General features: G+C 37.3%; 1 protein-coding gene and 2 long non-coding RNA genes across 5 annotated transcripts in view; all 3 read right to left on the bottom strand.

Annotated features, from left to right (window-relative positions):
* The window catches only part of LOC141610822 (uncharacterized), a 266,728-nt gene that overhangs the window by 248,569 nt on the left and 3,727 nt on the right, over nucleotides 1-14,432 (bottom strand). The gene's annotated exons all lie outside the window — the stretch shown is intronic.
* Nucleotides 1,588-2,548, bottom strand: LOC141612662 (uncharacterized). Its single transcript, XR_012529134.1, has 3 exons — nucleotides 2,167-2,548; nucleotides 1,902-1,976; nucleotides 1,588-1,803 (listed from the first exon to the last, which is right to left on the bottom strand). It is a non-coding gene; the product is annotated as an uncharacterized LOC141612662 (long non-coding RNA).
* On the bottom strand, nucleotides 3,523-6,287 carry LOC141610820 (organic cation/carnitine transporter 3-like). Of its 2 annotated transcripts, none has more exons than XM_074429082.1 (3): nucleotides 6,069-6,287; nucleotides 5,263-5,346; nucleotides 3,523-5,087 (listed from the first exon to the last, which is right to left on the bottom strand). In XM_074429082.1, the coding sequence occupies exon 3, from the start codon at nucleotides 5,044-5,046 to the stop codon at nucleotides 3,529-3,531; it is 1,518 nt and encodes a 505-aa protein (XP_074285183.1). In that variant the 5' UTR covers nucleotides 5,047-5,087; nucleotides 5,263-5,346; nucleotides 6,069-6,287; the 3' UTR covers nucleotides 3,523-3,528. The 2 variants fall into 2 exon arrangements, with proteins under 2 accessions (XP_074285183.1, XP_074285182.1); XM_074429081.1 differs by lacking the exon at nucleotides 6,069-6,287 and adding an exon at nucleotides 5,473-5,836.

Below are 14,432 nucleotides of genomic sequence, written 5' to 3'. Positions count from 1 at the left end.
CCTCTAATCTCTTTTGTTCTATTAACTTACTTTAATTCAATAAAGTTGAAGTTATAAATTTTTAAAAGAGTACCTAATTCACCCCCTCCCCCTCTTAGGTACTTGAATCCATAAACTCAACAGAACTACACCATGCTACAGCTCAATGCGCGCGCGCACACACACACACATTTAAATAATGAAAGACAGTATAAATGACGGCGGGTTTTTTGCGTGGAAAAACCCTATTTAAATAGAGGTAAAAAAACCACGGGCCAGAGGGCCAAAACTTCCACGATATTAAAATGGGAGTACAACGATATAATGATCCAAATATTATTCTATCAATGGGTTAAACACTTATACCCGAAATAAATGAAAGAGAGAATACGAAAGAGGAAAGAAGAGAAGTAGAAGTAGTAGTGTTGTGGTGCAGGGTGCACTGAGTATGACTTTCGCAGGAAATTTATAAAACCCAAAATTACACAAGGCATGTGAGAATTTCATTAAATACACCAGTATTTCACCTAAATCTTTTAATACTGCAAAGATTGGAAAAAAAACACATGGCATAATACTCTACTCAATAGATGCTGCTGGACCCGGCTGGACCAAGCAACCGAGGCTGGGCCGGCTGAAGCGTGGCCCTAAACTAAGCCGTTCGACCTGTTTTCTGATTTTTTAGCGGGTTAGGCCCCACAAGTTATTTTTTTTAGCAGTGGACAGAAATTATCAAAATGTAACGATCAAACAGATCAAGATGCAACTTGCACACAATCGGCCTTACCAATTTAGACCTAGTAAACGGGTCATTCTCTTAGTTGGGCAAGGTCATTTCAGGTGCGTATCTATCAAGCCATTTCCGTGTCAGGTCATTTTGAGTCAGTCTGAGTCATAATTATGAAGGATTTTGTTTCAAATTTGTCTCTTAAAAGTCCTATCAGATCATTCCGAGTCGGGTTATTTTTATTCGACCCGTGTTCAGGGTCGATTCGTTTTTAGGTCAACCTCGGGTTGCAAGTTTTGGGTCTGGGTCGATTTAGCTTTGAGAGGTCTACATACCATTCAATGAGGCCATTACAATTATGAACACACAGCAAATAAGAATTGACTAACTTAATGCAGATACTCCCTCTGCCTCTATCATTTGTTTACCAAAGATTAAATTACATCTCACAAAGAATAAAAAAAGGTAAATAAATGATTAAACGGAAGGAGTAATTATTCATTATTTCGTCACATATCATACACATTCTTGACACGCTTTCTTGTACAAAAAAAATAGCAGGGAAGTTAAAGAAAAAATGAAGCTATTATTTCAAACAGATCAAGGAGTAATTTGAAATTGTCAATGTTAAGTACCCTGTAAAACAATGGAACAAACGAAACAAGAAAACAATATAAAAGATTTAAGGAAGAAAGACGGCACTTCTACATACCGGTAGAGGATTTCTTAGAACAATAAAGCAACAGACGTACAGGCTTCTCGGCTACATACAGTTAACCTAACCGCCTTATTCCTGTGACAATTAAGACACCATTTCCGGAAACCAAATTTAAATGTCCAGGATAGAAACTAGCAAGGAGCAAGGAGGTGGCAGGCTATGTTACTCGGACACTTCACTTAACTGCCGTGTCGCGTATCAGACACGTGTCGGTGTCCGACACGACACGACACTTCGACACTTCAGTTTAGACCACAAAACAGGAAAATTCACCCCAAATAGCCGTGTCCGACACGCCGACACGTGTCGGCGTGTCTGAGTAACACAGGTGGCAGGCGGCCAGGCGCTCTCTATTTACCAATGACATCATTTTCATAGCCTGAAAAAAAATTCGTTGATTTGAGTTGTAACGGCCTCATCTCTTAGACAAGTGAACAAGGGTTCGATTCATGATTCTTGTGAATGAAAAATCCAAACCTGGGAAGGGTCTATCCATTAACTTGTCTTCCGTACCTCGAAGAAGATTGCCTCCAGTTGTCGATATGAGAACTCCTGGTCAACATAAAAAAAATCCAGGAATAAATCAATTATTATGTAATTTGGAATCAGAACTCTAGAGTATTCTGATGTGCGAATCATGCAAATTAAGTAAACATAAGTCGGTCTGTTTTTGGCGTTCATTGACACCATGACACATGCAAGATATGATACGTCATAACGAATAATGAATACGAGTACTTACCATTAAAATTTCTCTACATGGCCTTGAATGCTTCAACTGTGCTGACTGCTGACTGCAGGACAGTCTTAATCAAGTTTCCGTTTGTAATCAGAGACGAGTAGACTTGATTTATCTTCTGCAGATATTAAAAAGTAGCTGAGAATTGATATGTAAAGCAAAAAATACATGTTCTCCGAACATCAGAGGCTCAAATTCACAATAGCAGAAACAAAATTTCAGGAGAGACAGAATAATTAGCAGCAGACACAACATAGACACTGGTAGATTTGCTCGTGTTAATCTTGATGAGTTGATGTTTCCATGGCACACCACTACGACATCTAGATCGTGAATACATTTAAAGAGAAGCAATATTCAGCCAAATTAACCAATTATTTGGAGAATAAAGAGGCTTTCATTGTTAGGGAAATTTTACCAGCTTCACAGAAATCAGTAATTCAGCTAAATCGACACGCAATTTTACAGGAAAAAAAAAATGCAGAAAGGTTCGGTGCAGATGGTCCTTAGCAGAAAGGTCCAATGCAGTACAAGCAGGGTTTTCATGGATTGTAGTGAAAATTACAAAGACAATAGCGCCGAATGACTGTTACTTCACAGTAAAAGAAACACAACCAGTTCAATGAGCCATATTGCTACAATTCATTATAAATTGGAACCAAGGATTATTGTCTTTAGTAACACGGGAAACGGGTACAAGTGAAATTAGCTCTTACAAATAACAAAAAACCTCAAACACAACATTTGCTAGTTACTGATATGATCAAAGCAATACAAAATTAAAGCCAAACACCATTACTCCATTTTACTTAGGGTTTTTTGTCAAAAGCTACCTTATATTTAGGTGTATTTGTAAAAATACTACTGTACCTTATATTATTTTTTTTGTTTTCAACTACCTTTGTTTTCTTTATTTTTGGTCAATAACTACCTACGCTAAGAATCTAGACATATTTGGTCTATTTTCCGGCTTTAACATATCTCACATGACTCTTTTATGTTTTAATCTTACTAAGGCCCGATTTTGGGAAGTCATAAAGTACTTACGCTAAACTTTAGTAGATGTTTGTAGTTATTATTGAAATTTGAAATTCATTAATTTTGCTTATCTAAAGTTAAATTTTGGTTTGGATGCAGTTGATCATTGTTGTTTGATGTTAAGAAAGTCATGTAAGATAGGTTAATGTCACTAAATCGACCAAATCTCGCCATATTTTCAGCGTAGGTAGTTTTTGACCAAAAAATGAGAAAACAAAGGTAGTCTAAAACAAGAAAAATAATATAAGGTAGGTTTTTTACAAATACCCCTAAATATAAGGTAGTTTTTGACAAAAAACCCTTTTACTTAATAGTTACTACATTGTATTAGAAAATTTTATCCTGGTCCATGAACTCTTGCTCCTCCATGGTATCACAGAGCGCCTTACCTCTAGTTTCTGGCAGACACAGAACCAGGAATCCACACAGTAGCATTGCCAACCCGAATGCTCCATACGAGTAGATCATATTTTTCCTTCCTAACAAAACCAACATTGGATCAAAAACCGAGCCCAAGATCATGGCCTGCCTTACCAATGAAGTTGCAGAATTTCTAACACATGTTGGAAAGAGCTCTACCATGTACATTAATACAAGATTGTAGGCCATACATGCACAAAATAGAGAGATTAGTTCCCGACCAATGAGTACACCTCCATGGCCCTTTCCTATGACTGAAAAGATTATGCATGTTGCTCCACTGATTGTGCAAAACCCGAGTAAAGAGCTCCTTCGGTTGCAGTGTTGAATCCACCATAGGAAAGTGAGCATATAAGAGAAAAGGGAAAGTAATGCATTGAATACAGAGGTCAAGTAGATGTCAAACCCTAAATTTCCGACACTCAAGAACATTCCAAAGTACATCAGTCCGATGCCAAAAGATAACAACATTGATGCTATTAAACGTTTTACAGCCCATTTTCTACCGAGTAGAATCTTGAGAGAAATGAAGGGATTTGTTTTAGGTAGTTTTTGTCCAGTGTTGTCATTTGGTAAGCTTGGACTAATTAGGGTATTGGATCCTAGGCCTCTTAAGACGGCCATAGCATCCTTCTCTCGTCCCTGCATAAGTAACAATCTAGGGGACTCGTACAGAAAGACGTAACACAGTAGAGAGCTTATAATTCCAGGAATTGAAGTCCATAAATACAGAGTTCTCCATGATAAATCCCTGGTTAAAAAAGCGATACCAGTTAAGCCTAATATTCCAAGAGAGAAGGACATGAATCCTGCCATGGCTGCTTGTGCACGCCACCTTTTGGAAACTCTCTCCGTCAACAAAACAAGGACACAGATTGCCACTGGAGCGCGCCCAATCCCACATATGAAACGAAATATCGAGTAAACCCAAATATTAGGCGAAAATGCAGAGGCAAATGCAGCTAGGGACATTACCAGAGTTGATATACAAAGCAGGTTCTTTCGACCTAGCGATGAGTCACCAAGGGTGGCAAGCAACAAGCCACCCAGAAAGCAACCAACAAAGTAGGAAGTTGCTGGCATGCCGGCAAATAAAGAGTTGGCGCACTGAAGGTCCCACTCTGATATGATTGAAGTGTGCACATTCCCGGAATCCCAAGCCCAGTCGGTCTTGGAAAGGTCGCATAGTTTGGAGTTGGAGGTGCAGGAGGTGTTACTAGTGGTGCAACTCCATGTTGGTAGCGCATGAGCAAAGACGGTGATGAAGGTTTGCTGACTGTCGAAAAAAGTTGGTATTGAAACTAGGAAAATTTGCAGGATTTGAATTAAATTCAGGCGTCCAATACTCTGCTCGATCATCTCATCCACGGACATTATCAGTGGAGTTGTGATTTCTTCCTCAGGTGATTTTTCATTCCGCTCCATGGTCGATGAGCTTGTTAGACAAGGGTATCTTTGCTTCTATCCTGCAGGGTTCATATTATTACGAGAATGTATGAGATAAGTACAAAGACTAACTATTCTGAGGTTACGGATTAAAATACCCCTCAAAGAATAAAAAAAAGGTAAAAAAAAATGATTGGGACGAAGGGAGTATGTGAAACAGTGCAAACAAATAACGAACTTGGAGCTAATACTTACCAATGAAGGATGGCCTAGATGAAAGAAGATGTACAGACTCTTGTACATACCAACTAGTATATCACAGAAGCATCATATTTATAGCTGGAAAAAAAAAAGTCAAAGATCAAAACAATGTGGACATCATATTATAAAATATTGCACACATTCCAGGTGATGATCGAAAGGGAAAGACTTCAATGCAATAAGAATCTCTAAACAAATACATACAAAATCTTGGAGTATTATTGTTCTTCCAATTGCATTCATGCATATTTAAATAAACAAAAAAATTAGCATAATATATACAAAATCTTAGTGTTATTGATCTAACAACTTGTCACAGCTCATTTCAGACACACATACATTAATAATGGGCCTTTATAATGCCAAGGGGCAAACAACTTCCACGGAACTTCCACGGAAGTTGTTTGCCCAATATCGAATTGCCCTCATCTTCATTCGTCGACTTTAAGTACTTACGTAGAAAAGTAGGGTCAATTTAGTAACTTTTATCAGTTTTACAGTAGCTTAGGCCCTGTAGAGCTGTATTTTTCCATTTAATTTTCATTCAGCTTACATCAGCTCGGCTCAGTTCAGCTCACTGCAGTTGAGTAGAACAGGGCCTTAACATATACACGGGAGACATGATTCCATGATTCCAAACATATATATTCTTTAAGAACGTGAACGTGAACGTGACAGTCATATGACTCATATCATAGGCAGGATACATAGGCTTAGTATACCTGTAGCAATATTTTGTGCATGGTTTTAAATTTCGGCTGTGACATACGCGACCAAGATATAAAGGTTTTGGAGTTTACCATTAAGCACTTTACAGTGATATAGGCCTTTAGCAAGATTAGGACTCGACAACCTATATTACGAGTCTGGATATGTCAGTCCTGCAAATAATAATTGTTCACATAAAATCCTTGCAAGAATCGCTTCTCCGTATAAAATTAAATTCTCCTTCCCCTGTCACCATATAATATGCGATTTTATACGCGATCTACACCTTGTTACAGCTTGCACTCACCCCGGCCTGTCAATAAAATTAAGTACACTTGTATTATAAGAAAAAAAAAAAACTGCCATATTCAAAAGAAAATTTGTCATTCATACATGACTGTCGACTGATGACTCCATAGCATATTCACAAGAACGTTTTTTCTAACGTGTACCCAATATACAGTGTTTGTTAGAACACATTTGGTTGATGATGCCAAGTTTCATTTGTTATTTAATTGTTTGCCTCTTAGTTAAATTGTTTAGCAAAATTGAAGCTATTGATGATCAATCAAAGAGTCCACAAGCTAATCAAAGTAACAAGATGATCAAGATGAAGGCAAGACAAGAAAGCCCATTGCCTAGAATGAATGTTGTAAACGAGGTAGTTAAACATATCCTCTTTATGCATAAGTGATTGCAAAACCATGCAACAGTTCCTGTGACTGTTGCACCATGGTTTCTGGTACTAACGTATGGAGAATTTTCGGGAAAATTCACAAGTGTTTGAAATTCTTTAAAAAGCTTTTCTATGTTCAAGTGGAACATTATTTCAAAATCAAGAAGAACAAAAAGAACAAAAAGAATATGCTTGCACAATAATTTAAAGATGTCAATCCCATTTGTGCAAGTTGTTTTTCATGCTAAAAATAGGTCTTATGCTTTTTCCATTTGTGGCAAAATTGTGAGTTCCCATAAATTTTATGGAAAACACTCCTTTGCTTCGAAAATTACTGACCACCTTGAGCCTCACAAATCTGATTGTTCTTTTATAATTTTAAATGAAAATGCATACTACAAACCTATGGACATTAGATTAAAGTAGTGTTAAGATCCTTCTCTTACACACTACCTTTCTCTATAAATAGCCACTTCATTTATCATTTATTGCAAGACTTTTCAGAACACTCATTGTAAAACATTTGCAAAATCATTTCAGCATTTTAAGCTTTGTTCTTCAAATATTTGCAAAACCGTTTTCTGTTTTCAAAAGTCTTCACTTGTTTTTCAAAGTCAGTAAAATCTCCAAGTATCGTTCGCTTAATCGTTGCATAAAGAATATGTTCAATGATTCTCGTGTTTAGGTCTTAATTGTAATCTCCATGTTCTTAAGTGAACCACTGAGATTCTGACTCTGTAAACCGTTGAGATAGAACTTTAAGTCTTGAAGCGGAGTAGCTTTGAGCAAAGGAAAGTCTTGAAGCGGAGTAGCTTCAAGCAATTGCAACCGGAGTAGGTTGGCGAGTTATTTTCATTGTAAGGGGTTTAGTTAAGTTTGAGTAAATTTCTAAACAAGCAGTAAAATAACGGTTGGACGTAGGCTCCGGAGTAGGAGCTGAACCAATTTTTAAAACATCGTCTTGTTTGTTTATTTACTTTTACATTCGTTTATCCTTTGCATTTTTAATCTACCTATCTCGTTGCCAGTGTTGTGCAACAGTTCATCATACTGTTGCATAGACCTGCTGTACCGTTTGTGAACTTACAATCCATTAAGTTTCTCAAACTCGTACCTAATAGATCTTACTTGTGTTAGTCATTAACCAAGTAAACGAGAAAATTTTTAAAAGGTACACCTAATTCACCCCTCCCCCTCTTAGGTGTTTATCGTTCTTAACTCTTCAATTGGTATCAGAGCCTCGTGCTCTTGATATTGGTTAAAACCAAAGAGTTGATCCTATAGTTATGGACGATTCAAAACATACTAAGTTTCCCATCTTTAAGGGGGAAAACTATGCTTGGTGGAAACACCGCATGGAGCACTATGTCAAAAGTGCGGACTACGAATGTTGGTTGATCATTCAAAAGGGTCCCCTCAAAATTGAGATGACTAATGCCGATGGCACTAAGTCCCTCAAAAGTGAGGACAAATATGTTGAAGCCGATTATAGGAAAGTCGAGAAAAACTCTAAAGCCATGTCCATCCTTCAATATGGCATCGGTGAACAAGAGATTAACCAGATATCCGGATGTGACTCGGCAAAGGAAATTTGGGACACCCTTAATCTTGCTTATGAGGGAACGTCACAAGTCAAAAAATACCGTGTTGATCTTCTCATGCAACAATATGAGATGTTCAACATGGGAAGAGATGAGTCAATTAATAGTTTGTCTTCACGCTTCTCTAGTATTGTTAATGACCTCAAGAGTCTAGGTAGAAACTTTGAATCCGAGGATTTAGTCCGTAAAATCCTTCGTAGCCTATCTGAAAAATGGCAACCGAAGGTTACGGCTATTGAGGAAGCTAAAGACCTTTCCTTGTTGTCCTTTGATGAACTTATGGGCTCACTCATGGCTCATGAGTTAACTCTCATGAAGCGCTCTAGTGAAAGCTCTAAAGGGAAAGGACTCGCTCTCAATGCTCTCTCAAGTGATGAGGAGGATGAAGATGATGAGTTTGCAATGTTCACCAAAAACATTGTTGGCATGATTAATGGTCGAAACTCACAAAGGTCAAATAACTATACTAGCAAAAGACGTTTTCCCAAAAGAAGATCTAGTTCCACTATGGGTTGCTTCAAATGTGGTGACAACGGTCACCAAATAAAAGAATGTCCTAAGTGGAATGACATCAAATCTAAAGAAAAGCGTGATTTTGCTAAAAGAGAATACAAGAATGAAGTAATGACAGCCATTTGAGGCATGTCCGATTCCGATAAGGACGATGTCCTTGAGGAAGAATTAGACGCCAAAATGTGCATCTCTTCTCAATCAATCAATGATGTTCCAAAGTCAACAAAGAAACAAAATGTCAAATGTCTTATGGCTCACTCCGTGAACTCGATTGATTAGACAATGAGGTAAATAAGCTCAAGAAAAAGGTTCGATCTTTCTCTAAAGACAAAGTTTGTCTCCTCTTAGACCAATTCATTGATAAGTGTCGTGTCCAAAACAATAAATTAGAGGCTATGCAAACTGAAATTGAAGACATAGATGAAGAAAATGTTGGTTTGAAAGAATGTCTAAATGAGATTGATCAACCTAGTACATCATTGAGTCTTGAAAAGGAGATTAAAAAGCTCCGAAAAAAGAATTTGTTTCTTGCTAAAAGTGTTGATGAAACGCATGCAACTGAGCACTGCACTGTTGCATCTGTGTCTAACAAAGGAGATGAGTCCCTCGTCAAAACTGTGTCCTCACTAACAAAAGAACGTGACCAACTCTTGATTGATCTTGCAACATGCGAAATTCAAAAAGATGATCTTGTCAAAATTCTTTGAAATGTTGAACGACGAGTCAAGTCATGTTAAAAGTGCTTTAGATCGAGTGCAAAAATCAAACGATGACCTTCTTGTTCAAATTGAAACTCGAAAAAGGTGAACAAATCCATGCAACAGATGATGATGCAACTGTTGCATCTGAGTCTAAAAGGGAAATTGAGACTCTCACAAAACATGTGTCCTCGCTAATTAAGGAACGTGACTCTCTGCTAGCTGACCTCACTTTGTGTAAAAGAGATAATAAGCAACTTGAGCAAATTGGTTTATTGCTTAGTGATGAAGTAAGACATGCTAAACATGCTTTCGACAAAGTAGGTCAACTAAATCTTAATCATCTTGCTAAAATTGATACATTAACCAAAGAGCTAGATGAGGCTAAGATGTTTCACCTAAAATGGGAAGGAAGTCAGAATGTTTTAAAATTTCCTCTAAAACAGTCCCCAAGAGTATGAAAAGCTTGCAAAGAATCTTTGAACTTGGTTTCAAATGCAACAAGAGCACGCACTGTTGCATCCGAAACCAAGACCCAAGCAAAAGCGATTTTAGAAGACGAAAGTACGCTGGACTTCCGATTTTGTTATTTGCAACTACGTGGTAATACTGGTCATGAGCTTAACAATTGTGAAAAGAGAAAACGTGACCTAGAAAAGAACACTAAATTAGCTAAAAAGGTATGGATCAAGAAAGACTTGGTGAAACAAGCTAGTGTCAAGAAGGGACCCAAACTTGTTTGGGTTCCCAAACTAACTGTTTGATCTTGTATAGGCATTAGTGGGAGGCAGCAGCAATTGGTACTTAGATAGTGGATGCTCTCGTCACATGACGGGAGAAGAAAACCAATTCCTCTCGCTAGAAGCCTACAAAGGTGGCATGATGACTTTTGGTGACAACAAACGAGGTGAAATCATTGGTATTGGAAAAGTTGGTAAGTCAAAGTCACTATGTGTCGACAAAGTGTTGCTTGTCAAAGGTTTGAAACACAATCTTCTAAGCATTTCACAATTGTGTGATTGAGGTAACACTGTTGAATTTCATGCTAGTATATGTAGAATACTTGATGGTAAAACTAGAGAGTTAATTCTTGAAGGTAAGTGTGTCAAAGATGTGTACATGACTAACTTATGCTCATTGTCGGGTCAAACTTTATCATGTATGAGTGTTCACAAAAATAACCCTTTGCTTTGGCATAAAAGGTTGGGTCATGTTAATGCTAAAACCCTTAATACTTTCGAGAAACTTGACCTAGTAGATGGCATGCCTAACATGAAATTTGAGTTTAAATCACTTTGTGATGATTGTGTTAGAGGTAAACAAGTTAAATGCTCCTTTAAATCCAAAAATTGTGTTAGCACTTCTCATGTCCTTGAACTTGTTCACATTGATTTATGTGGACCCATGCGTATTGTTAGCAAGGGTGAAAGTCGCTATATTTGTGTGATTGTAGAGGACCTTTCAAGATATCTTTGGCTACTTTTCTTAAGTTCCAAAGACCAAGCAATTGATGAATTCTTAATTTGGGTCAAAATGGTTCAAAACAAATTTGGTCTAAAACTTGCATCCTTAAGATCCGACCATGGAACCAAATTTGAGAATTCATCATTTGAGGACTATTGTAATGATCATGGTATTAGCCATAATGTTTCGGCCGCAAGAACCCCTCAACAAAATGGGGTTGTGGAACGAATGAATCGAACTCTTGAAAACATGGCTAGGACTATGATCATTAGCTCTAAAGTACCAAAGAACTTTTGGGCCGAGGCCGTAAACATCTTGTTACATCTACAACCGAGTCATGATTAGGAAAATAATTAACGAAACACCTTATGAATTACTACGAGGAAGAAAGTCTAACATCTCACATTTAAAATGCTTTGGTATTAAATGCTTTGTTCACAACAATGGCAAAAAACAACCTAGGTAAATTTGATGCTCGTAGTAATGAAGGAGTATTTGTTGGTTATTCTAGTCATAGTAAAGCTTACAAAGTTTACAACAAAAGGACTATGAAAATGGAATAAAGCGTTCATGTAATATTTGACGAATCTAGTCTTTTTTATGTCTAATGAACAGGCTGATGATGAAGAGAAGGATGCTGATTTCGACATTGGAATGATTTGTCATGACATGGACATGGTGGAAGAGGTTGAGGAAGTTGTGCAACAGTCAGAACCTCTGTTGCATGAAGAAGCTGGCCAAAATTCAGGGGGAACTAACCCTTCCTCGTCTTTAAATGGAGCTAACTCATCCAGGGGGAATGAGGATGGTAGTGAACCATTCACTACTCAAACAGAAACTGATCCACAATCACCCTCACAAAATCACCCTCATGCAATGATCCATCAGAAGCAATTGTTGCATCAGAACCAAACGAAACAAATGAAGCCTCCAACACCATTGTTCCAAGAAAATGGAAACGCCAAAGCTCCTATCCTCTCACAAATCAGACTAGTGACCTTGAATCAGGAGTAAAAACCAGGTCATCCTCCAAAACTTTTGTGCCTACAATGCCTACCTCTCACAAATCGAACATCCACATCACCATTAATCTTAATGACTCATGTTGGGTGACGACCATGCAAGAGGAGCTAGATCAATTCAAGAGGAATGAGGTATGACATCTTGTCTCTAGACCATCTAATCGTACTGTAATTAGTACTAGATGGGTCTTCCGCAATAAGCTTGATGATAGTGGAGAAATCGTAAGGAATAAAGCTAGACTAGTGGTGCAAGGTTATAACCAACAAGAAGGAATCGATTATGATGAAACCTTTGCATCGGTAGCTAGGCTTGAGGCCATACGAATACTCATAGCTTTTGCATCACATCATGGTATTAAACTTTTTCAAATGGATGTAAAAACCGCTTTCCTAAATGGTTATCTAAATGAAGAAGTTTTTGTTGAACAACCACCGGGCTTCATAGATAATGTTTTTCCTAACCACGTCTATAAACTTGATAAAGCATTTTATGGTTTAAAACAGGCTCCTAGAGCTTGGTATGATAGGCTTTCAAAGTTTTTATTGAAAAATGGATTTAATTGTGGTTCGGATGATAAAACATTATTTATCATGTCACAGTGCGATGAACTGTTGCTTGTGCAAATGTATGTTGATGACATTATTTTTAATGCAACAAGTGAAGTTCTTTACAAATACTTTTCGGATCTAATAAACTCTGAATTTGAAATGAGTATGATGGGAGAACTAGGATTTTTCCTTGGTCTCCAAATCAAACAAAGTGAACAAGGCACCATGATCCATCAACAAAAGTATTTGAAGGAAATAAGTTTGGGTTGACTAATGCCAAATCCGTTGCTACACCAACGGTATCTAACATTAAACTTGATCAAGACAAAAATGGTAAGAGTGTTAGTGAAACGGTGTATCGAGGTATGGTTGGTTCATTGCTTTATTTAACCGCTAGTCGACCCGACATTCAATTTAGCGTATGTTTGTGTGCTTGTTTCCAATCAAATCCTAAGGAATCACACTTTAAAACCGTCAAACGGATTTTTTAGTATTTGATTGGAACACAAGACTTGCATCTTTGGTATCCATCTCATTAAGAACTTGATCTTGTAGGATTATATGATGCGGCTTACGCGGGCAGCACGGTGGACAGAAAAAGGACATCCGGAATTGCTACATTCATGAGCCTTTGTTTAACCACTTGGGCATCCAAGAAGCAAAACACGGTATCATTGTCCACGGCTGAAAGTGAATACAACGGGTAAAAAGACTCTGTTGCACACAAATCATTTGGGTTCAACAACAATTGCACGACTATGGTATGATCTTCGAAACAACTCCGATATTTTGCGATAATACTAGTGCAATTAACATTTCAAAGAACCCAATACAACATTCATGTACTAAACATATTGAGATTAGGCATCATTTCTTACGTGATCAAGTCGAAAAAGGAACAATTAGTCTTAACTTATGTAAAACGAAAAATCAAATTGCAGACATTTTTACAAAACCGTTGGAAAGAGAACAATTCGTAAAACTTCGGTTGGAAATTGGTTTGTTGGGTGATATGTGACTCTAATGAATTTATTTTTCCTATATGATTGACTAGAAAAAGGGATATACATGTTTAAAGTTTAAAATGTCAAAATCTCCAACATGCAAAATGGATCGAGAATTTTAATTAAAATCGTGCACTTGCATGCGAATTATTTCATTGAGCCTCTCAACTTCATCTTATTTCAAATCAAGATAATCCCTCCATCTAGCCTATTTTTTTGAGCATCAATTCTTCACTCTTACACTCAACTAGCGCTCATTACCCACACCCTCACTAAACCAATCGACCCTTCTATTAACTCCTTCAACCCAGAATACATTGCCAAATTAAAAGTGGTCACCCAATCCGCTGCATATATCGAAAAATCCGACAAAACCCAACCGTCCCCTACCAAGCTGCTGTGATCAAGGCCCTTTGTTGCATGAAAGAAAACCATGACATGCAAAGGGCGAGGTCGTGGTGGATTAAAGAGGAGTCCCCAAATTTCAATGATGTTGGACTCTAATGTCGATATTGATTCTGAGAAAGATAAGCTTACACTTAATGAATTGGCAAGTGAAATCAATAAAGAGAAAGTGATCGTTGAAGATGTTTTTGAAGAAGTGGTTGTTATCGAAAAAGGAAAAGAAAAGGAGAATGTTGATGATGTTGAGAAAGAAAAAGAAGCTGAAAGTATTGTTGAAAAGGAAGTTGATGTCGAAAAAGAAAAAGGAAAAGGAGAAAGATGGAGTGAGTGAAAAAAAAAAAAAAAAAAAAAAAAAAAAAAAAAAAAAAAAAGGTGTTGAAAACGAAAAGGAAACCGAAGGTGGGAAAAATGATGATGTTGCTGAAAATATGGATACTCCAGTCAAAAAAAAATCAGAAAAGGAGGTTATGCATGAAGATGAGTTCATCCCAAATGATGAACAAATTGATGAACCAAACAATTAT

Source organism: Silene latifolia, chromosome 11 (assembly GCF_048544455.1).
Source record: "Silene latifolia isolate original U9 population chromosome 11, ASM4854445v1, whole genome shotgun sequence".
NCBI lineage: Eukaryota > Viridiplantae > Streptophyta > Magnoliopsida > Caryophyllales > Caryophyllaceae > Silene > Silene latifolia.
The sequence above is the reverse complement of the archived record's forward strand: the minus strand, read 5'-3'. Positions and strand labels throughout refer to the sequence as shown.